We start from the raw sequence: 24,418 nt of genomic DNA, 5'->3' as shown, positions 1-24,418 counted from the left end.
TCCATTGCGTCCCTGGTGGTGGATAAGCTTTGAACTAGCCTAATCCTCACCTCCGGGTCCTGACATAGAATGAAACATTTCCTAGCTTTCGTAACGGAAAGTTTCAATTCTATTAAGGACTCGGAGGCAAGGATTAGCCCGCCCTTAGGATACTCCTAGACCCACCCATGTTAATCAGGATGTGTCGTCAGGCGTAAGTAAAGCGCTTTCCTTGTCAGTTGTGACGATGTTGTATATCGTTTTGCTTCTGTGCTGGGGACTTTAATCAGCAGATTTTACGACTTCCTTTTTCTGCCCGCAGGGACAGTTGTCGAAGCAGGATTAGGAATGCTGGTGGTCGGCTTTGTCGCAGGAAGAAAGAGGATGTCCAGCACAGAGCAGGGGTTGTTATGATCCCAGGAGGTGCCTGATTGGACAATGGACTATTGCATGGCATTGTTGTTTTTCTCCATAGGCTTCATGGGAAATGAAGTCCTACTGTTGTTTCACTGTTGTTTTCTCTAAGGCTGCTATGGAATAAATGGAAGAAAGAAAAGCCTAATCCTCGCCTCCGAGTCCTTAATAGAATTGAAACTTTCCGTTACGAAAGCTAGGAAATTTTTCATTTAACAGCAAATGGCCCTTAACTTTGTGAAATGAATACTCCTATTTTCCCATGATGTGTATTAAAAGTAAAAAACGATTTCTGTACCTATTCCAAATACACCTGCTAGGAAGCTCCCGTACTGTTCTATTAAATTATATACAATGGCTAATTTGTTTTTCAAATTGATAATTTTGAATGCAAGCATATAGCTGTTATGTTTATGAGGCAACATGCTTTCTTTTGTTTCTTTTCATTCGGTGGACATTGCTTGCAATAATAAAAGAAACATTAACAACCAGTTTGCCATGGCCATAACTTAACTTTTCCAATGCTTGAAAAAGCATGAAATAGAGCTGGGGTACTTCTGAAACGTGATTTCATTTGACCTGATAAGGATGGAGCATCTGAAATCATTGTTCCCAGAGAATAAGCTAGGTATTAAGTTTGTATGTTCTAAAAAGTCTCACTTGGACCAAGACTATATAGGTCACTTTTTACTATTCTTTAGTTTGTGTTTCTAAAGGTTCGAGAGATGTTTTAAACTGTAGTTTTATTTTTTGTCCAGTAAACCGCCGCCTGGAGGTAGGGGAGGGTGTTAACTGCTATTTGGGTAGATTGTAGTGAGCAAGGGTGAGACTTTTGTTCTAGGTGAAAAGGATCCCTTATGGTGGGCGAGTCTTTTCTCTTCCCTAATCATTGCTAGGTGTTTCTGAAAATATCCAGATGTAGAAAGTGCTTTTGTTGTGGGTGCTCCATGCTGAAGATTACCTTTCTATGGGGGGCATCACACTGCTCAAAGGCTCTGTCTGGATACCAGCCTGGAAACGACACTAGAAATAAGGACCTCCCCAATGGTTCTCAAATTAGACTGGGAATCCACATCTGCTCTCTGCTTTCAATGTACCAAAAGCTACTTGTTGATATAGAGGGGAGCGCTCAGCAGAGTACTAGCAGGATTGCCTTGCAACCACAGCTGATGTGTTCCTGAAAGCCAGCATCCCAGAGGTGACAGTATGTCACTGGTGACAGTATGCCACTGGGAGTCTTGCCTGGATGGAAGTAGCTGTTCCTGTGACCTGAAGTGCCTAGACGCCAAAAAATCAGAAAGAGAGAGAGAGAAGCAGAGATTCTTTCAGCTACCCAGGCTTGTCATTTTGTAATCCGGATGAATGAATCATGTAGTTTGTTTTCTAGAGTCTCTTAGAAAATTGTGATGGAGAACCTCAACCACACTATCACAATGGTGGTATATCTTGGTTCTCTGCTTGTGTGATTAGGTGGAATTGATCATCATTAGCCCCTGAGTGTCCCGTTCTCCAGGTGTTCTGTTATCCTCCACCAGGAGGTAGACTGTCTGGTGTACGATAATCATGAGTAGGAAAAGTGCGATAAAATGAAAAATTACAAATATCTACTCTCCTGTGTGAATTATCTTTGTTACAGGGGAGGCAAAAGGGGATCTGTGCTTGTAAGGAAACTTCATTGGTCCAGTGCATCTGGTGAGAGATCGGTCGACATGTTTCAGCCTATGTTGCCCCTGTGGGTCGGTTGGCTTTCTTCAGGACCAAAACAAATCAGCAGTATGATTTCAGGAGGCTGTGTGTGCAATTAGGAAAGGTACGCAAAGTTTCTTACCCTCCTTCATCAGTTGGTTATATTGTTTGAATAATGGACAGGAAGTTATAGTCCCCAACTTGGCGTATAACTGTGATCTTAGAACAAAACATCCCCACTAAGATCACAGTTATAGGCCAAGGAAGACTGAGGAGAATGATCTGCATACCCTGAGAAGTCTGGGTGTAGTATCTCCTTACAAACGGTTCTAGACAGGAACTGTGACAAGGAATTTTGCCTAAAGCATACTTTGCCGCTGCATCACATACGTTGTGCCCCAAGTGGACTGTGCTGCTGGATTGAAGAATTTGTACCTAGACATATTCGCATTACCAGAGATTGTGCTCGAGATGACTGCTGCTGGACTTGAGAACTGTGCTGAGAGAACTTGTTGTGAAGTCGACTATTCTCCTATAGCTGCCCGTGCTGCTGTAACCTCAGACCCCTGTGGCACTATCAACTTTGCTCACGTTGCCAGCCAGACGGCTACATTTTCACTGGACCTTATGCGGCATGCAAAGACTCTGGGTGATGGTCTCTGCTGCTACCTGCTGTGGCCTCTGCCCGATTGTAGGCAGTACCTTCAGTTGACGTGCCTCCTATCGGACAAGCAAGGAATATGTATTCTGGAGGTCTCTGATGGACAGCCACAGAGAATTTGGACAACACCTCTATGGTGACAACCGTGATTATCTGGGAAATGTTAAAATAAATGACCACTATGAACCAATCAAAGTGGGTAATCTGCACCTGAGCCTTAATACCTGCCCAACTACAACAAAGGGTAGGAAAGGGGCCTTCCTGGAATTACCTAAAGGAGGAACACCAAGGAGTGGGGGCTAGAATTTAAGGCACAGTAGCCTAAGCACCAGTGTAGTAATTGCACCTCCTGTCTGGTCTGTGGAGAATTACATTTGAGTGTGTATTACGTTACTTTTCTTAACTAAAGTAAAACATTGGGTTCCGCAATCTATTATTGCTGTTGGTTGATCGTTGAGTTCTAAGCTTGCATATTCCATGCTACCACCCTGAGAAGCTGGTGACTGCTCGCCCTCACTACCACTGAGAGAAGAAAGGGCTTAAGTGCTTGTACTTGGCCCAATTTTGCTGAGCTGTAGTTGGGCAGAACCGGACCACCACCACTGAACACCTCATTTTTAGGTCTCGGGACCATCCGGTCGGCAGACCGGAAGTCCGGAGATTTAATGTCTTTGAGAAGAGGGGCTTGCACCCGCCCCTCTTCTCTCCTGTTCTCCATTGGCTGGCCTCTTAAATGCTGGCCAGCCACTGGAGAAGAGGTCCAGTCACTCCGATTATGCCCCGTCCTTTTCGGATCGGGGGCGTGTTTTTTGCGAGAAGTCTCAGGGAGGAGACAACAGCAAAACACGCCCCCAAATCCGAAAAGGACGCTCCCTTTCTCCGAGGCATTTTTGCTGTGCCTCGGAGAAAGGCGGTGGTGTCTTCCGGTGCTGTTGCTGGGGTTTTCTGCCATGTTCCAGAGCAATTGTTCGCGCTTAGTTTATCTACTACAATCGGCTCTTTAGGGTTGGATAAATTCTCTCGACGCCATGTTAAAGTCAGGACACGGCCATAGCGCATAACGTATAAGCGGTGATAAGTCATACGGCCTTGAGATTGTGCATGATTCGACAATGACTAGCATGCAACGCACATTTATAATGTTTTCCCGAGCCAAACACTGACGTACAGGGGTGCTGTATTTGTTATTTATATTGTATAGCCTGCGCCACCTCTACCTTGAGTGGGATCGCGCCACCTCTGCCTTGAGGGCTCCTTTCCCAATCCATGATGGCGACCGGAAGTTAGTGGCGAGAAGTTGTTTGCACCAGGGTGCCCGGCGCGTTCCAGGAGAGGGGAAGGTGTAGGAGGGGCAGGCGCGAGACGGCGCGTGCCGTGCCTGGAGAGGAGCGGGGCGCGCGAGACGGGGGACATGCACTTCTCCATCCCAGAGACCAAGACCCGCAGCGGTGAGGGCGGGTCCTCCGACGTGGTGAGTGATTGGGTCCCTGAGGGTGCCCTGTGCCTCTCACCCCTCTTCTTTACTCTGTTCCCGTCCTCACTGTGCCCTTCTCACCCGACCCATCTCTGGCTGTCCCGCTGTCTGTGCCTGTCAGGCCTCTTCTTACTCCGTCGCCCATCATTCCGGTACATTAGCATCCTCCTGTCTGTACCCTCAGCAGAGACAGTCTCCCTCTCTTCCCCGCTGAGTGTACCCTTATCCTCCACCCCCCGGTACACACTCAATGCCTCTCCTTTACCCGGTTGCATTTATTTGCAAGGACCCCCATTTGCCCTGGTTGCACTTCTTCTACTGCCTGTGCCCCCCCTTCCCTTTAAATACTGTAAATATCTCTATAGCCCCGTTGCTGGGGGGAGGGCTGTGCTGTTAATGCCGCCCTGGCCTTTGAAACATCCCCTTACACCTCTGTTACAAGTATAGCACTCTCCTACCTGCCTTTAGGACCTTCCTACCCACCACCTCGCACTACCCTGCTTTGTCCCTTACTCACTATTTGGCCTGTCCCACTTTTCTGCTTCCTGACTCTCTGATTTGCACCACCTTACCCATCGTTTTTCTGCTGTCCCCTCCTGCCTGTCCGATCCACACAACCCGCATTGCTTCGTGTCCTCCTGTCTAACACCCCTACGGTGCTGCTCCTTGTACCACCCTCACTCTTGTCTATACAGCCCTCCTTTCCATATCACCCTGCTTCTGTGTCCCTCTGCATCCATCATCTCTGTACTGTTCACCTTCCTGCTTATACTACCACCCTCAGCTTCCTGTAGTACCCTCCTGACGGTCTATACCACCTTCCGTGCCCATTGCACTCTGCTCGCACTGCCAGCCACACTCCAGCACCACCACCCTCCTTCCAGCACCACCACCCTCCTTCCAGTCTGTGCCATTTATATTCTCTTTCTTTACCACCATCCTCGCTGTACCTCCACCTCATAGTGCTTATGCCAGCCTTCATTCCTACTGGAAACCCCTGTCTCTTACTTGTGCCACCCTTCATTCGCACTATATGCCTGTCTGTTTCGTTGGCCAGAATTCTTGGCCATATAACCTTGCTCTTCCTTGTCTGCTCCACCCTGCAACCTTTCATTCTACCCAACCAGCTGTCATTCCCTTTGTGACCTTACACCCACCCCATGTACCAATTTTCATCACTCGACCGCCCTATTCGCTACACCACTGCCACCCTCTGACATGACCCCCTTTAGCCCCTCCTCCCTTTTCCGGATGTTCACAATGTTTGCATTTGCTTGCATCCTCACAGTGTGACACCTGCGCCCACCCGCCAGTTCACCCTCTGCAGGGAGACCCATCTCTTCCAAAGTGCAGCACTGATGACGATAATTAACCTTCATTTCGAAGGACGGAGTTGTGTGACGTCGCCTTGTTCAAAACATATCTAGCTATAAGTGCGAGTGACGAAATCGCAGTTTCTCTTTGGAATATATGCATACTTCGTGAGCCCCTGGCTCCTTTAGGTGGAGTTTTGCCTTTAGATGCAGTTTTGCGGTGGCCCCAGCCGCTGAAAAATGTGGGACTTGTGGGTTAGGGAAGTTGCAGAGTGATTCATATGGCCTGCTCGTGTGTTCTTGAATGAATCTTTGTCATAGTCCCTTGCTCTCCCCCGTTTTATTTTTTATTTATGTGTGCTGTGCAAAGGTTCCATAAAATTGCTACATAAACTGTTTGCATGTATTCCAATCATGACTAAGGAAAAAACCTCCCAATTACTGGGTTTTGCAACAGTGAATGTGTGTAAGCTCTGTTGGTGCTTGCATTAGTCACAGAAAGTTATTTTTGTCTTCTGAACTAAGTGAGCAAGTCATCTGGATGCCTCGGGGTATAATTTTTTTTCTCCAAATGATTTAACATGTTCAGAAGGTCGGAAAGATTACTTAGCTCGTTTTGAACGTGCTGTAGAAATGTTTTGGCCTTTTTCGTTTTCTGGTCCCTCGCTTAATTTATAAATCCCTGCTAACACTTTCTTTAGTGGGGAATGGTGGTCACTGAAATGAGGATCAGTGGAAGGCATTAACATCTTTTATGCGTGTTTATGGTGTGATGACAAAGCTCCTGGCCTAAAGCTGGGTGAAACCACAAGGCAGGCGGCCAAGTGCTTTGTATGTATTATAAGTTTAATTGAGGACAGTTAAGCAGGTTTATTTTTTAAAAAGGCGAAATGTTCATTGAAAATGTGAGCAAAATAGTGAGCCATTTGATTTTTTTATTTTGTGTGTTGTGTAAAACAAGAGCTAATTACTGGATATATAGTTAATTATTTCAGAAAAGAAACCAATGCTTTACTAAAAACTAATTCTGTATTCAGAAGGGAGCCATTAATAAAGGTCTTCTCTGCAGTATGCAGCCAACAAACAGCGCTTATCGGATTGAGAATATTCAGGCTTTGTTTCTTTCGTGATTAGAACTTTATTAAGCAATGGCCCATTGCAAAACATAAAAGCATATTTCACAGGGCACTGTGTAACATTTTAAATACATCACTGCGGCTTGTGAACAAGTTTTCATATTTCATTTGACATATTGGCTTTTTACACCACTGCATTTTGTGTAAAAAGTTTCCAAATCCCGAGCTACTATTGAAGATTATTAGTGTAGTAATAGTGACCTCATGAGGCACGATTACATTAGTGGCCCCCCCATGCATTATTAACAGCAGTGGTCACCCCAGATTATCAGACAAGACTGCCGGCTGTAATGTAAAAAGGCCTTATGAATTTGGAATGCCCCTGCATGGGTAATACATACTCCCCTGGCACCCAGGTGATCATATTAGCAATACGTCTTTCCCACTCCGCATGATTTATCAGCATTTAAAATATTTTTCTCTAAACATTAGGCTCTGGACTTATGAGTCATGCAAATGCACACATTTGTGTCTCAAATTCATGTTTCGGTTTTGATATACATATCTTAATTCAGCCAAGCAAAAGCCTCTAATTTACTATGCCGGGCTGAACACAGGAGAGCTACGTAGAGGCAGGTGGGGAGCTGCTCATTGGAGAAGCCTGCTTTAGAACGAGACGGGCATTGGGTCAGGGGGAGACCAACAGTGGGGCGAGGGAGAAACTCGCAGTGGGGAGCCGAGAAATCGCGTAGCGTTTCAATGCAGTACAACAACTCCAAAGCATCATCCCATCTGACGTTTTGCAGAACTGTAGACAGGGTGGTAAAACTGTGTGGGGCTCGGGGCAAACTGCTGCATCAGTTTTTATTCCCCTCCTGGTATTTCAGCGGGCCTGCAGTGAAAGTCTGTGTGGCTGGATGTGGTATTACGGCCAAATCTTCAGAGTTTGGAACTGGAAAACCAGGTTTGAGTCTCCGCGTCAACTCAACATTCAGTGATTCTGGGCAAATCACTTAAATCTCCCTATGCCTAAACAAGCATTTACAATGCAACGGTCTCGGCATTGTTAAAGTTAGAGCTATTGGCAGTGCTCATGACAATGCCGTTTCTTTAAATGTTTTAAAAACAAAAACATAAACAAAAATAATGTCATGAGCAATGCCAATAGCTCTAACTTTACCAATGCCGAGACCATTGCATTGTAAATGCTTGTTTTATTTTTTGCTGTGGATGTTCAGCAAGCTGTAATCCGATCAACCTTCCTTTGAATGGGAGGAGTGGATAGAGATTTTTGAAGATTATATTGAAGCACTAGTGAGCAAGAACTTCTCTCACTAAAAAAAGTGCCTTAAGTAAGGTATCTCCCGTGCTCTTATACGGTCCCAAGCATTGACCCTCAAAGGCCTTTAAATAGTTGTGGGCCTTGAGACGACATCACACTATAACAGGGTGGCGCCATCGCATAGTAATTGCATTTATATAGCGCTTACTACACCTGACGAGGCGTCAAAGCGCTTAATTCTGTGCCTCCCCTTGTTATTCTGTGCTCTATATGTTTATATACACCGCGCAATCTTTATATGTCCACATGAGTAAAAAAAAATGTTTTAGTCTTATCCCTATTTGGGACGAGCCATAATTTATTTGATCCATGTTCCGTCCGTCTTAGCTATATGAGTGTGTACTTCTCTTCTGTTGGTCCATGGTACGAAGCAATACGCCTCTTGTGTTTTCTTCTCTGGAAGAAGTGGGTTGTGCAGGACTTTAATTAATCGATCATAGCATTTGTAAAGCGCACTACATACCCGCAAGGGCCTCAAGGCGTTAAAGCGTTGAAGCCAACCGGCTTACGAATTCTGCTGTTATAAAGAATAACGTCTGCCAATGTAAAGTGTTATCGGACAAATGATTTTGGAAACATTGCTTCCACTGAAAGACCTTTCCCACGTGTCGTGTCACTTGACCGTTTACGGGCACTGCGGCAGCAGGTCCCGTCCAGCTCGAATGTCAAGATGAATGAGTCCCAGAGAACGGTGGAGGGGTGGAGGCGCGCACACACCGGCCGGATGGCGATATGTTCGTCTCTTTGCAGGGCTGGTGTGGGGTGGGTTGGGGCAGTGCTGTGGGGCTGGGAGTTTGGCGTTGGGATCGTGTCTGATATTATCCTGGTTAATGATTTGGTAGCTGTAGACACAGCGCAGGAAGACGAATTCTTCTGAAATAGCACAGCACTGCCAAAAAGTACATTGGTGGACAGTAAAAACAACTACTGTTTTTAAAGTACAACAGCCATGTCTGAGAAGCGCTTTTGTCAAATGGAGACTGACTGTTGGCAACCAAAAGAGATACATGAGTTTATTGATTCTAAATGACAAATTAAGGTTTAAATGCTTTGGTATGCGTGACTCTGTGTGGGTCTGAGGGCCATTAATGAAAACGGAGTGCAACTCGGGCCTCTGTCTTTAAATGGTATGGTATCTACCAAAACATGCATGTTCATGTTTTAAGAAGCAAACCTGCCTTTAGAATGAAAGAATACTGGTTGTTTGTTCATTTAGTGACATTTCTAAATCGGACCTCTAATTGGTGTCATATTTCTGTTCTGAAGATGATATATTTCTGCCAATGTGTGTTTTCCCAGCTGCACAAAACAATGATCCCTTATTTGCTGATAGAATGATTGGTGTCTGGTTTGGTAAGTTATGATGGAAACACAACATATTTAGTCCACTTTTAGGGATTGGGGGTACGTTTATGATAAGAAAGGGCGCCACAAATATGTTTAGGGAAGATGCCGAAGACCTGAACTTGATAAAGACTTTTATGTAACTAGCCGAAGGCCCAGGAACTGCCGAGTTCTAAGTGTTTATTCTTTGCAGTTCCAAAGGTAGTTGCATTCTGAAACATCTTAATCGGTGTTCTTGATGTCTGGTGCGTTCTGAAATTCCTTTATCTATGTTCTTGGTGTCTGGTGCGTGCAGAGACACAAGCATTTACAGGAGACCAGACCTAGTCTGAGAACCACCCTGCAGTTTTTTCTTTAAAGGAGAAGAAGAATGAGAGCCATTTTATATGAACATTTCTAATTGCATGGCTTCGTCGGTGTATAAAATAATTTTTCTTCATATATAAATCACTAATTTCTCCATGCTTTACTGAAGGGCACTGATTGAACCAAATCGAAGCGTAGAGATGTGGTGAGGGAGTGTCTCCAGATGGACCAATTTTGGACCTAGAAGTAGGATATTTATTTGTGCGTCACTGAATTCAAGGCATTTTAGTTCAAGTAGTCAGACAGGCATTATATTTTAAACAAATAAATACAGTTTTCTTGTTTTGTAATGTGTAGCGGAAATATGATCATGGAGACATTCTTTATTTCACATACCATTGTTAGGTGATAGCATATGGTTCACCCCAGAGTACCGTTGAGTGGAGCATCCCCTTCCCCATGTCTAGTGACCCATTAATCTCAGTACTCTGGGGGGTACCACCAGTGTACCACGAGCCTCCAGCCATTTAGGACTGGTGTTTTATTCATGTGGTTGAGTCCAAAGAGATGTTTGCAGGGCACACTGAGGCCTATACCAGAGCTGATCGCCAGCTAAATTTGTAACCCATCCAGTGCTACCGATATTAGCAAAATTTGCAGCATCCAGTAGAAAGAAGTTACAATGGATTGTGTTTTAATTTTGTGTCTGTTATAGCGGTTTGTGGCTCCTCAGTGTTGCTTGCTCTCCTTCACCTCATAGAAGCACCACAGTGTCCTCCTTATCCCACACCTGTAAGCATGTCCACCTACTCCCACCACCGGTACCCATGTGTGTTAGAACTACATGTTTAATTTTCTCTTCCCCATGTCATGTAACCCACCAAGCCCACCTCTTAGTTGCTAACACAGTGAACAGTGAGCGCCAGATAATCTTGGACTGGGGCCCTGTGTAGAAAGAAATAGTAACATTGGGACATTGAGGCCTGTATCCAAGGTTTTCTCCAGCTAAATTCTAGATTCGGCATAATTTGCAGCCCCCTGTGGAAATTATTTACGGCTAATCTTGCTTTAAATCTCTCCCTTCTATTCACTCACTCCTGCTGCCATAGGTACTCACCCTCCTACCACGGCCTGCTCATCAACACACAACTATACAGCCATTGAGTGTACCCTCTTCTTGTCAAGTAACCTGCCTGGTCTACGTCCTGGGGGTTAGCTCATTACCCCCTTAGCTGTTTTTAATCTATCCACTGGGGACACTAATAAAGGATTGACTTCATCATCCAGGAGATGGTTTTAAACAACTGTTTGATTTTTGCGCTCTGCCCCTCACTCGACCTACCATTGGATGACTTAAAACACCTCACGCTCCTCTCCTATGGGAGATTTGTGGCCCATTCTTTTTGCCTTGCGGTCCCAGTGTGCACGAGGGAACCCAATGATGAAGCATGTCACCTTAGGGTGAGTGAGGGTTCTCGTCTTAACACTTGTGTGCATCTGTCCCCTCACCTTCATAGAGCATAATTGTTGTATAGTGTGGATACACCATCTGGTTACCTTTTTGTGAATTTTGACCAAATTGAGCCTACATCAATAATCACAGACCACTCCTTCTGACATCCAATCCTGCTCTCGTAAGCATTTGTCCCCCATGCAGGTCTCCCCCCCCCCCCCCCCCCACATCTTCACTACAACTAAAAAGGAATTTCCTTTGAATGGACCCCCTTGGTCCGATGACCAGGGTCCAACTTGCTTATAGGGTAATCAGGCAGTGCCCAATGGGCCGATCTGACAGGTCAATGCATGGGCCAGTTTTATGGTCTGCTGGGCTGGTTTTCACTGTTAATTTTCCTGATATTAAAACAACTTTGCCTACAGCAAGCTCACATCCATGCAGTTTCCCATATCATGTAAAACACTTATAAAGTGTATCTTTAGAAATTCAGAAGTACTCCAATTTGTATACATGAGCTACCCGTTTATGAAGTCCCAAATAGGAGGGGAGCACTTTCATTTTGGTGCCCGGGCCTACTTTCTGTACCAGTGCGACCCTGCATGTGACCCATTTGGCCCACCTCCTGGGGTTATCTATCCCCTGTGATCCACAAGAACCCAGCCATCTTGCCCTAGTGTTTGGTTAATGTAGTTGAGCTCAGAGATATGGTTGTAGAGGATATTGAGGCCAATACCAAATTTTTCTACCAGATAAATGTATGACCCAGCCCGTAACACTGATATTAACAAAATGTACAGCATAGGCTATAGAAAGTGTTTACTGTCAATTGTATTCTAATATTGTGTCGTTTAAGGCCCTTTGAGGCTCCCCAGTAGCCATTACTCCACATGTCCCCTGAGAAGCATTACGGGGAACTTTTGTCCTAAACTCCCATTTCCATGAGCACTTTCCACTCGTCAAAGATCCGGTCTTCCATGTTCAAACTATATAGGTGGGTCTTTAGAGTACTGTCTCTGCCTGGTCACAGGTTCACGTTCAATGTCCACCTCCATGCCTTCACATTGTCGTACATAAGTCCACCTCTCAGGGTTTCTGGGTAATGCATGGAGAGGTTAAGAGCATCTTTGCTTTTCTGGCATGTCATGCCAAGGTATGCCTTGGTGGTGTTACCAATGGTAATCTTTAACACTCATTAAAGACTGCCAGAGGCACCACAATCCTATCAGACCACCTACCTGCAAATGAAATTCACCAGTAATTGTTTCCTGGTAGGTCTTCCTTCGTCTTCCCAGGTGACCCAGAGAATTCTTATTAAAATGTGTACCTGTAAACTCATGTCAGCTTCAGAACCTGGCCCTCATAATCTGGTGGTTGAAGAAGTTAGATCTTCCAGTAGAACAGTCTAAACCCTTCTTGGTGGACTCTTACTTTTATAGTGGATTGCACCTACAATGCTCCTTGGTGTTCTCCAAAGACGCTTATTTTTTTAGACATTTTAGGAAGCTGTGTCATTCAGTGGGTTGCACATATGCTGTAACTAGGTGGAATCAACAGATTCCTAATTTTCTGGTGGTTTTCAATGATCCGTCTTTCAGTGCCTTGAGTATATACTGTGTCTAAATGGTCTCCATAGACTCTTAATTTTTTGGTGATTTTGGGAAGTTGTGCCATTCAGCAGGTTGTTCCTACATTGCAATTAGGTGGAATCCACAGATTCCTAATGTTCTGGCAATTTTTAAAGCGTAGTCTTTTAGTGAGTTGAACATGTACTGTGCCTAGATGGACTTCTTAGATTCTTAATTTTCTGGTAATTTTGGGAAGCTGTGCCATTCAGTAGGTTGCACCTACGCTGCTACTAGGTGGAATCCACAAATTCCTAATGTTCTGATAGTTTTCTAAACCTAGTTTTTCAGTGGGTTTAGTCTATAATGTGCCTGGATGCAATCCATTGACTCTTGACCATTTGTTGGTTTTATGGGTTTGGGAAGGTGCTTCTTGCTGTGGGTGGTTCCTATGCTTCTCCGCGATGGACCTCATGGATTCTCAATTTTCTGGTGCTTTAGGAAGCAGTATATTTCACCATTCTTTACACTGAGGTGCACCCTTGAGTGTTCAAGATCTCCTGGAGGATATGGAAAGCTGCTCCTTATTGTGGGTTGCAATGCCTCTCCTAAGTGGAAGTCATAATTGCTACACCTCTGCTAGTTTAGGGAAACTGCATCTTCCATTGAGTTGAATCCCTTTTGCTACTAGGTGGACCCTGATCATTTTCTAACCTACCTAATGGTTTTGTGAATCATTGTCTTAAAGTGTGGTGCGCCTAAGCCACCTTTAGGTAAACTTTATAATGTTATCTTCTGTTGTAACTTCTGGCAAGCTTGGTCATCCAGTTTGATGTACCTCTCATTCTAGGTGGCTCGATCAATTACTAGCATGCCAGAAGCTATGGGAAGATGAGTCTTTTGGGGGCGGGGGGGCGTGCACTTCTCCCGCTTCTAGCTGGACCATATAGATTCTAGTTTCTTTTAGTCTTGAGGATCTCTGTTCCCAGTAGGTTGCTTGTTGGCTGCTTACTCATGGACAACGTAGACTCTTAATCTGCTTGGTAGCTGAGAAGCTGCATTTTATAGAGTATTGAGCCTTGCTGTTACTACATTGTCAAACCGAATCCAAAGTAATGGTAACATTTTGGATAGCTGCTTATTCCAGTGTGGAACCCTTAATTAATTTTGGTTTTGTACGCTGTACCTTCCAGGGTGCTCTGCCATTTCCACACATTTGTAAAGCTTAGAACTCAAAAGTCAATCAACAGATACAACAATGCGTTGTCCTGCCAATTACATATATAAACAAGCATTGGCATAGGCAATAGGCCTCGCTTTTTTGGACCTTATAAGTATTTAGTTATGCAGCACAATATCCTTGGTGCAACAAAATTAACTGTTGCATGGTTAAACACTTATAAGGCCCCAAAGGCGAGACCTATTGGCTATGCCAATGCTTGTTAGTTACTTTCTGCTGCCTCTTGGTGCTTGAAAAGCTATTTAATGTACAGCTATCCTCGTACTTAGAACCGCAACAGCTTCTTCACCCTTCGCTATCGGGGTTTAGACCACAGCACAGCACGGAGACTGCATTGGTTGAAGAGGCAGACTCCATTAAATTGAAACTGGATCAGGGTAAACGGATCGCCCTGGCCCTGTTGAATGAGTCGACAGCATTCAATAGTCTTTCCCACATCCTCCTGTTACAATGTCTAGTGGACATTAGGGTGGTTGGCACTTCTCTTGAGGGGTTTTGCTCATGTCTGGAGAATCTCATTTAATCAGTTTGGCTGGCCCCATATTTCTCGGAGCCAAAAAAGCTTAAATGCGGCATTTCACAGGGCTCCGCTTTGAGCCCTACTCTTTTCAATAACTATATGGCTCCCCTGGCCTTATTAGTGGAATCCTTTGGGATCCATATTATATCTTGGGTAAATGATACTCCGCTCCTTCTTTTATTGGACAAAGATACCCTTTAGTCCTGCTTAGCCTTCAAGAACTGTTTGGCAGCTGTTTTCAAGTGATGGGGCTGGCAATCTTTAGTGTAACACTAGAAAAACAAAAATCATGCTTTATGGGTCTCATGTGCCAAGTTAGGACCAGGAATGCTGGCCAGAGTGGGCTGAAACGCACCACTCTGACAGAGAATCTAGGAGTTGTTTGATTCTATGCTCTCCATGTGCTCACAGATCTCTACTTCCCCTGTTGTGTTCAACACCTACATGACACCCCCCCACCCCCGTGAGAACCCACAAATGCAGCGTTGGACTACCCGTCCACAGAGCAACCCTCGCCACACCCACCCATAAGACCGCGAACACTCCTGACCAGCTCCAGTGCATTCTGCTTATCACCCGGACCCTATACAAACACGCCACAGAACTTTGGGACATCATCACTGCCCTCACCTCCGACGTGATCTTCATCCCTGAGACCTTGCTCAACCCCTCCACATACCCGTCGTCACCACTGCAACACCTACAAAATGATCCATCGTGACTGCACCAACAAACATGAAATAGGCATCAACATTATCCATAAGGAAACCATCCGATGCACCACCATCTAAGTCTGCACCACACCAATTATGGAACATCTGAACTTCCAACTCCGTACCGATTCCAAGATGACCATCAAAGGCACCCTCATCTCCAGACCTGCAGGACCGCATCCTGCAACGCTATATGCAATTTCATCACCCCACTAGCCATCGACTCCAAGCACTACGTACTGCTCAGCGACATCAACTTCCACCTTGACATTCCCAATGGCACCAACACCACCAACCTTGTGAAATCCATGGACAACATCGGCCTCACCCAATTGGTCACAGACTCCACACACAGCGCAGGACGCACTCTAGATCCAGTCTTCACATCCAACAACAGAATAGAGTATAGCCACATCACCAAGCTCACCTGGACTAATTATGTCATCATCCATTTCCCCATCACAGGCTCACCGAACACCCCTACCAAGCTTCCCAGCTCCTCTCGCCTCAGCTGGAACATAGTAACAGAGACCCAGTGGACGCAGGCTTTTAACATCACTTGGCCCGAAGCCGCGTCAGACCTGGAGCAGGCTGTCCAGAACTTTTCCAGCTGGATTACCAAATGCTCTGACAGATTCTCCCCTGTGAAACCAGCCAAAACCTTCAGAGCCGCAAGAAGAGCCAGTTGGTACACACAAGTAATCTGAACTATCAAGCGCAACTACCAACAACTAGAGAAACAATGGCTCACCACCAAAGAATCTGTCTACTGATCCAGCTACAAATCCGCCATCAACAAATACCACTAATGCATCAAAGGCACCAAAAGAGATGCCCTCACTGACCACATCAAAACAAGCGGCAACAGCACAAAGGAACTCTTCAACAGTCCGGGAGTTCTCTTCCCTACAGCCACAGAGAACACAGACCACCCCTCCCAAGAAAGCTCCAACACCCTATTGGAATACCTCCACACCAAGATAGCCACCATCTACAACTTCGACCCCACCCCCCTCCCCCACCCTCTAACACAGACTTCAACAACCTCAGCCCACTCATGGGAACCACCCACTCTGTCACCTTGTGGAATCCGTTTACCAGGCATACCACCACAGCCATCATGGACTCCATCCACTCAGGAGCACCCACGGAACCCTGCCCTCACAATTTCTTTAACCTCTGAATCCATGAAATCGGCGCAGAACTTATCATCCTCAACACCTCCATCACCACAGCGACCTTCCCCGGCAGAAAGAAACACGCGGAGGTCCGCCGGCTCCTGAATGAACCGACCCCAGCGAATTCGAGAACTACTGCCTCCTTTCGCTACCTCATCAAAGTCCTCGAAGGCCATCAACCAACTAGAAGACAAAAACCTGCTCAACGCCTCCCAATCTGGCTTCCCTGCAAACCACAGCGCCTCCCAATCTGGCTTCCCTGCGAATCACAGCACCAAGAAAGCCCTTACCGCCACTGACATCCGATCCTTCCTCGACCGCTATGAAACAGCATCTCTGACCCTCATCAACCTCTCAGCATCACCGTATCTCATCACATACTCATCAACAGACTCAACCACATCGGGGCAAACTCTGCAAAACCCCTGCCACCCTTCACCGCGGAACCCAAGACCATCGTCTGCGGAGTCCCCCCAAGGATCGTCGCTCAGCCACACCTAGTCCAAAAACCTACATGACACCCCTTGCAGAAATCGTAAGAACCCACATGCTCAACATCATATCCTACGCAGACGACACAACTCATCCTCTCGCTCACCGAAGACCCCTCCTCCAGAACAAACGTATGCAAGCCTTGACCAACAGTGCCGAATGGATGAAGACAAACTGCCTAAAACTTAACGTGGACAAAACAGCTGATGGCTCTCTGAGCTGGGACCCACCCTCACACCACACCCACACCCTCAGTATAATCCTCAACAGTAGATTCACCATGAAGTGCCAAATCGACTCAGTCACATCCTCCTGCTCCTACTCTCTTCACATAGTCTTTAAATTGATTCCCGTCTGCACCAGGAAACCTGACACCGAGGTCCTCATCACCAGCTGGCTTGACTGCGGCAAGGCTCTCTGTTCTGGCACAACGCAGCAGCCAGACTCCTCCTCAATCTCCCCAGACACACCTGCATCACCCCTCACCTCAAGAACCTCCATTGGCTCCTCATCCAGAAGAGATGACCGTTCAAGCTTCTGACTCAGGCCTACATAGCCCTTCACGACCAGGGACCAGCTTACCTCCACCACCGCTTGAACTTCCACCAGCCTGCCAGACACTTGTGTTCCACCTTTTTGGCCCTCCCTTACACCCTCGCCTCTGCCATAGTAGAGGCCACATCTGCTTCTACCTCGCCCTGAAGGCCTAGAATGACTTCTCTCGACCTACGAACATCACCCTTCCTGGTGGAATTCAGTAAAGAACTGGCTCTTCGACTGAGACCCACTGTACGTCGGCCCCTGATACCATCAGGAGTGAGGAGCAGCACTATATAAAACTGATTGACCGATTGATTGATACGGTTGTCTGGTCATGGTTTGCCTTAAGATCAATAAAGTTTCTGAGACTGCTTCCTTTCCAGGCACGGAGGACAGTAATCCATGCTGTAATTATATCACGCTTAGATTATGCTAATATCCTGTACCTGGGTCTGCCCATCTGCTCAAGAAATTGAAGATTGTTCACAACACAACAGCTAGTCTACTTTTAACAGTGCCTTGGTGTCTGAAATGCTCCCCATTTTAAGGAGCTCCATTGGCTACCTGTTAAGGAGAGAATTCAATTTAAGGGACTAGTCTTGGCTCATAGAGCTTTTTGTGGCACAAGCCCCCACAATCTTTTGATGAGGCTACAGAGTTAAATGTCTGGAGCTCTCTGTTCATCTGATGCCCACTTACTGTTGGTGCCAAGAATAGAAAAAAAAGAAGTGAGGAGAGGCGTCATTCTCATATCTTGCAGCTCAAGCATGGAACCAACTCCTGCTCCATTGCCTCAAGATCGGGGAAGAATATCTCATTAGGAAAGCTGAGAAAACTTGTCTGTTTGATCGTTCTTTTTGGGGACTTTTCTCGGTGGATGGGGTGAAGGGTTGCAGAGTATTTACCATTGGGACACTGATGAGTAGCTGTTGCACTTTATAAATTCTTGATTGATTGTTTCTCTGGCCAGGCTAACTGCTATGGTTCTTTTATATATCACTTTTGTTGCGCTTATGGGATTTCTCCCTCACAGGCCGTACGGTGTGCTGAGCAGCTACTTCACATAGGAGGCCCGCCTCTTTCGACCATCCCCACTTTTTCATGGTTACTGATAGGGCCCCTTCATTGCCCTAAGTACGGGGCTCACTCTCTGCTGTATTTTCAGAGTCATGTCTGTGCTTGACTACAGTCACCTCAGTGTTCTTGCTGAGAATCGACAAAGGCACCTCCAACATGGTCCCAAAATCTGTTGGTCTTCTTTAGTGGGGCCTGACTGGTTTGTTATGCCTTTGCTGGCCACACCTCTTCGGCTTTCTGAAGTTGTCATCTGTAAGCCCAGTTCTACCGTGCATTTGGGCTCAAGCCCCAAGCCCAGCCCTATGCCTCACTCTCTGCGTAGTGCTGTGCTCCTCTCACATGTGGATCCCCAGAACCCACTGATCTGTGTGGGATTCGGGTGGTTATTGCTGCCTTTGCAGCCTAATTTGTCTCAGAAGTCCATCTTCCTTTCTGCGCCCCCTCAGACCCACCTTCCCCCATGGCGATGGGACAAGATTGCCTTCTGTGGATCTCAAGGGCATCTCTGCTCTCTGCTGTCAGCGGACCACATCACCATGTGCAAGTTTTCCACCTCATGTACAGAACTAAAGTTATTCTCCAGGGGACATTTTTGGCTCCGTCCAGTTAATAAAAGGGTGGGCGATTATAAATGAGCTATCCTTTCCCCCAATTAATTGTTAATCCTTACCTACAAATATCTTCAATAATTTTCCATAATTTTCGTAGCCTCTTCTATTGGTCTGTTTGGTTGGTAAAAATAATTCATTTTAAAACAATCTTTAAATAAATATAAATTATTTTCATATTTCACCATTATATGTTCTTACACAAAGTCCTTGAGTATAAATACTCAATTCGCAAGATCAGAGGTTCCTGATTGAAGCACTAATTTAAGTCATGAAGCCTAACCTGTGTCTGTGTTTTGCATTCGTCACATTTGTAAATTCCACTGCAGCGATCTTTCCCAAATGTGTGTCTCTGAGGCTTATTGAAAACAATTACACACATTCAGCCCTTATTATTAGTATTGAGTCTCATGCTGAAGGCCCTATGTTCAAGAGCTCGTATTGCAGCTTGTTGATGGCAAGGCATCACCATTTATGAAACTTCTCTTGAGGTCTGTCTTGGTCTAGGATAGGCAGCATGTAGGCGATGCAGCTTGACTCAACATGCGAAAGTTGCCATGGTGGAGTGGTACATTTATGTTTGTGACATCTAATAGGTTTATCGAGTGTAGCATGTCAGTGTCTGAATAGTCACAAAAAAGAGTGACCCATGTTTGCGTCTCCAACTGTTGCACTGCTACGAAGGAAAATTCTTCCATATAGACCAAGTTTTCAATGTAAACCAAGTACTCCAAAGTGAACCAATATACTTGACTTATAGTAATCATCATCATTTCAATATTACCTACTGGCGGTCGCCAGTAGGTAGTTATAGTTAGGACCACGTTTCCATAGGAAATCCGCAACATTCTATTTTGAATAACTTTGGCGCCGGTCGACGAATCCTCGCGAATTTTTCAAAATAGGTGGGGCGCTACGCTCCGCTCCTACCCTGAAAGTCTCGGGGGGATTCGTCAAGCGGGGGCTGAGATAAAAGGGGGGTCCCAAAACGCGTTTTTCCCATGCATTTTTCCATAGGACCTTTAGACAGGGCTACAGCCCGAACGGCTGAACAGAATTGCTAGAAATTTGGCAGAGAGGTAGTCCTCAGGTCAAGGAAGTGCCTTTTGTAGGTTTGGTGTAAATCTGTTCAGTAGATTCTGAGAAAATAGCCTTTAAATCAATATATATATCTGAGCCAGCTTACGGTGCGCTTACGGTACGCTTACCGTACGCGTACGGTGGCGTGCGCGAGCGCGATTCTGATTGGCTCTTAGATCTTAGTAAACATTCGAATCGGCCGAAACCAGGAAGCGGCGGCCGCCATTTTCTCTCTCGCACTGAGAGTGATGTTTAAAATATAAAGCACAAAAACATGTAAAGGGGCTGTTTAGACAGCTCCCACACACATAGCAATGTTGAGGGAGTCCCCAAAGATCCCCCAAGGCCAAAAACGGAATTTTTATTTTTTCGCTAATTTCGCCGATTACGCTTACCGTACGCGTACGGTAAAAAATTATAAAAAAAAAAAAATCATCCACACTCTCCCCACCCCGTGTGCAATTGGTGCCCGAAGGGCACCAATTCTGCATGGCTTGTCAACGATAAGTTAAACTAAAATATAAAAAAAAAATTAATAAAAAAAAAAATTATCCACACTCTCTCCACCCCGTGTGCAAATGGTGCCCGAACGGCACCATTTGTGCATGGCTTATAACATATACGAAAAATTAAAATATTACCTTTCAAAACGAAGTGCATCATATGTCCTCCATGTGCGCACGGTGCGCGAAGCGCATCGTGCGTACATGGCCCATCTAGCGTAACGTGGGCACGCGGTGCGCGTACGTGCACGGCACTAACTGCGTAAAGTGGGCGCGCGGTGCGCGAAGCGCACCGCGTGCTCACTGTGCGCGCACGGTGCGCGAAGCGCACCGTGCGCGCACGGAACGAACTGCGTTAAGTGGGCGCGCACGCCACGAATGGCGTAAAGTAACTTAGCATTTAAAAAACCGTACAAATTCACTGAAAAAACCATAGGTTTCACACACGTTATAGTTAGGAATTAGCATTTAAAAAACCTTGCAAATTCACTGAAAAAACCATAGGTTTCACACATGTTATAGTTAGCGGAAATGTTACTGATAAAAAACCAATGAAATTCCCCCGTTATAGTTAGTGCAGGCAACTATAACTCACGCGACCGCAATCTTCTGCTGATGACATATGTGTCTTTATGAAAAAAAAATATTTGTAATATATGTATAGCTAAAAATGTATGGAAGAAGACATGGGCAAATAAGTGTCTAAATACAGTATTAGCATCAGCAGAGGATTGCGGTCGCGTGAGTTATAGTTGCCTGCACTAACTATAACGGGGGAATTTCATTGGTTTTTTATCAGTAAAATTTCCGCTAACTATAACATGTGTGAAACCTATGGTTTTTTCAGTGAATATATATATATATATCAGTCCAGAGACAGCCAGATGGTACTGAATACTTTATTCTCGCATTTTCAAACGTCTTTTGTAGCTCATCCAAGCTTAACATGAACGTGTGCAGGTTCATTATATTTCACAACTAGTCTTTCAGTTTAACCCAATGCATTTCGAACCAGTTTGGTTCTTCGTCAGGGGTTGCTGTAAAAGATTAAAAGCATACACTTAGCCATCCACTCTGCAGCGTAACATACTGAGTAGTTATAAAAAAAAATAAAAAAGTGTTTTCCCTATAAGCCATGATAATCATCTACTTTAACCTCCCTCTCAGTGTCCCACACTTTAAAAGCCACAACAAAACGATAATAATCTCCTCTCAAAAAAATACACTTAATTGCTGGTTTAAAGAAACAAATGTACCCTCAAAAATACCCTGACTACGTTTACAACTAAAGTAATAAACTTATCCCAGTGCATAAACTTGTGACCCCTCTTTACCTTGTGAAAGTCAGTGACGGCATAGTTTTCTCTTTAAAAAGCAGTTGAAGAGTTCACTCCCTCCCGGGTTGCTCATTTAAACGCTCACACAGGTGTGCCCAGACAAACCAAATGATTGCCCCATTCCAATGAACAACGTCCTCCCTACAGGAATCAATGACTATTACAGATCCCATAATGCATTACCCCACTGTGCAAAAACCGGAGATACTTTTAATCTAAACACTCTGTATCTAAAAGAAAGAAAAGCCTACTTGCCCCATAATGTCTGAATAGTGCCATCCCAGTTTTCTACGTTACTGTATTCGTTCAGTTGCTTCTATGCTTGAGGTTGGTGAGGGTGGCCGAGCTGAAGCAAGTGACAGTGACCAAATCTTTATTGTTCCAGCTCATCTTGTATAAGGCATACAGTATTGCATAAGACAGAAACATAAAAACAAATAGACCTTAACCCTTTCACTGCTATCTCTTTTCCCCCCTGTGCGAACCTTTTTGTTTGGGGCTATTTGGGGTAGTTTGCGCTTAGACCCTTGTAAATGTTTGTCCAGGCAAGGTAACCATGCCAAATTTGCATCCTATTCTTCCAGCATCATGAGGATTTTAAAGGTACCCAGGGTTTGTGGATTTCCCTGGAGGGGACCCAGAAATTAAACAAACAGCTAAATCTCTTTTTTTTTTTTTTTTAAATGGGGGGGGGGAAAGTGTTGCAGATGAAAGTGCTTGTTTTTTCCCCTGCAAATGGTATCAACAAATGGTTTATGATGCTGAAATTGCCATCTTCCCAGCTTTCAGGAACAGGCAGACGTTTGTCAGAAAACTAATGTTTTCTACACATTTTTGGCATTTTACTGGGACATAGCCTATTTTTTGTGCTTTCAAGCCCCTTCCAGTTAGTGGTAGAAATGGGTGTGAAAGCTATAATGGATCCCGGAAAGCTATACATTTCTGATAAGTAGACAAAATTCTGAATTCAGCAATGGGGCTGTGTGTGTAGATCCTTCAAGGTTTTTTTTAATAGAAATTAACAGTTGAAAATAAAAAAATATTGAAATGGAGTTGAAAAAAAACAGCCATTCGTGCCAACGTTTTCACCTGTAACTTCTTCTAAGTATGACAATTTTTTTTAAAGCAATGTACCGTTACATCTGCTGGACACTTCTGGTTGTGGGGATATATAGGTCTTGTAGGTTCACCAAGAACCAGAGGAACCCATAGCTAATAAATGATCTGTGTCTTGCAATCGTTTTTCATTGTGTACAGGGTATATAGCTATTAGTTTGGTAAAATATAAAGAGTGAAAAAATAGGTACTAAGGAAACCTTTATATTTCTGAAATAGGAACAAACTATAGAGTTCAGATACAGTTATTTGCACATCTCCGAAATTGCGGGTACCCATACAAGCATGTGAATTACAGGTCATTTTTCCGAATGTCTTCTTTTTTCAAATTCTTCCATTTGGAAAACTGACCCTTTTTTTTGCAGTGTGCCTAGCTGTGGATTTTGTACCCCAGCTATGCCGCCACTTAGGGAAACCCAGCAAACCTATACATTTTTTTAAACTAGTCACCTATGATGGGGTGACTTGTGTGGCTTTCACCAGGTTCTGTTACACAGAATCCCTTGCAAACCTCCAACTCTGTCAAAAAGAACACATTTTCTCACGTTTCTGTGATGGAAAGTTCTGGAATCTGTGTGGATCCACAAACTTCCACCCCAAAGTCTCCCGATAAAAATTATACTACACTTGTGTGGGTGGGCAAAGTGCCCGCAGCAGGAAAGGGCCCAAAACGGATTGTGGAGACATCAAAATTACCCATCCAAAACGACCTGGTTTTGCAAGGGATGGTCTCCTGGGTTTTTCGGCCTCTAGCTCAGCGGCCGTCTAGGGAAACTTACCTAACCCAGACATTTCTGAAAACTAGACACCAGGGGGGAGTCCAGGGAAGTATGGCTTGTGTGGATCCCCCATCGAGTAAAATAAAAATGCCAAAATGTGTCCCAAAAAAGGGGAGCGACCCTTGTCTATGGGGCTTCTCCCTGGTGCCTACTGGGCTTTCTGCCCCCCCCCCCCCCTGCAGATAAGAGGCTATTGCCACAGCCTGCCTTCCGGGGGAGGGGGGCAGAGAGGTTTTGGGGGATGAGGGTATTAGCATGCCCCTACCCCTATGTATAAAAAAAAAAAAATCATAATCTCTGGTACCTAGTGGGCTTTCTTCCCCCTGGAAGGGGCAGATTAGTGATTATTGCCCCCACCTGCCTCCTGGCGGAGGCAGAAAGACTGTGGCAAATTTTCTTTAGGGGTATGGGCATTTTCATTCCCAGTTTGGGCAGCCCCTACCCCAACATATGCAAACAAATCCAATCCCTGGTACCTAGTGGGCTTTCTGCCCCCTGGGGTGCAGATCAGGGGATATTGCCCCCATCTGCCTCTTGGGGGGCAGAAAGACTGGGGGAATTTATTCCCATTTAGGGCATCCCCCACCCCTAAATGCCAGAAAAACAATCCCTGGTATCTAGT

General features: G+C 45.2%; 1 protein-coding gene across 2 annotated transcripts in view; it reads left to right on the top strand.

Annotated features, from left to right (window-relative positions):
- The window catches only part of ATP10D (ATPase phospholipid transporting 10D (putative)), a 755,240-nt gene that overhangs the window by 153,045 nt on the left and 577,777 nt on the right, over positions 1-24,418 (top strand). The window contains exon 1 of one of the 2 annotated variants that reach the window (XM_085642147.1): positions 4,111-4,211. The exons of the other annotated variant lie outside the window; for it this stretch is intronic. Within the exon in view, the coding sequence (XP_085498273.1) occupies positions 4,152-4,211 (60 nt within the window). The 5' untranslated portion in view covers positions 4,111-4,151. Of the gene's footprint in view, positions 1-4,110; positions 4,212-24,418 lie in introns of those variants that run through there. 2 annotated transcript variants of the gene reach the window in all.

Source organism: Triturus cristatus, chromosome 2_2, assembly GCF_964204655.1.
Source record: "Triturus cristatus chromosome 2_2, aTriCri1.1, whole genome shotgun sequence".
NCBI classification, from domain to species: domain Eukaryota; kingdom Metazoa; phylum Chordata; class Amphibia; order Caudata; family Salamandridae; genus Triturus; species Triturus cristatus.
This window is presented reverse-complemented; position numbering and strand designations above follow the sequence as displayed.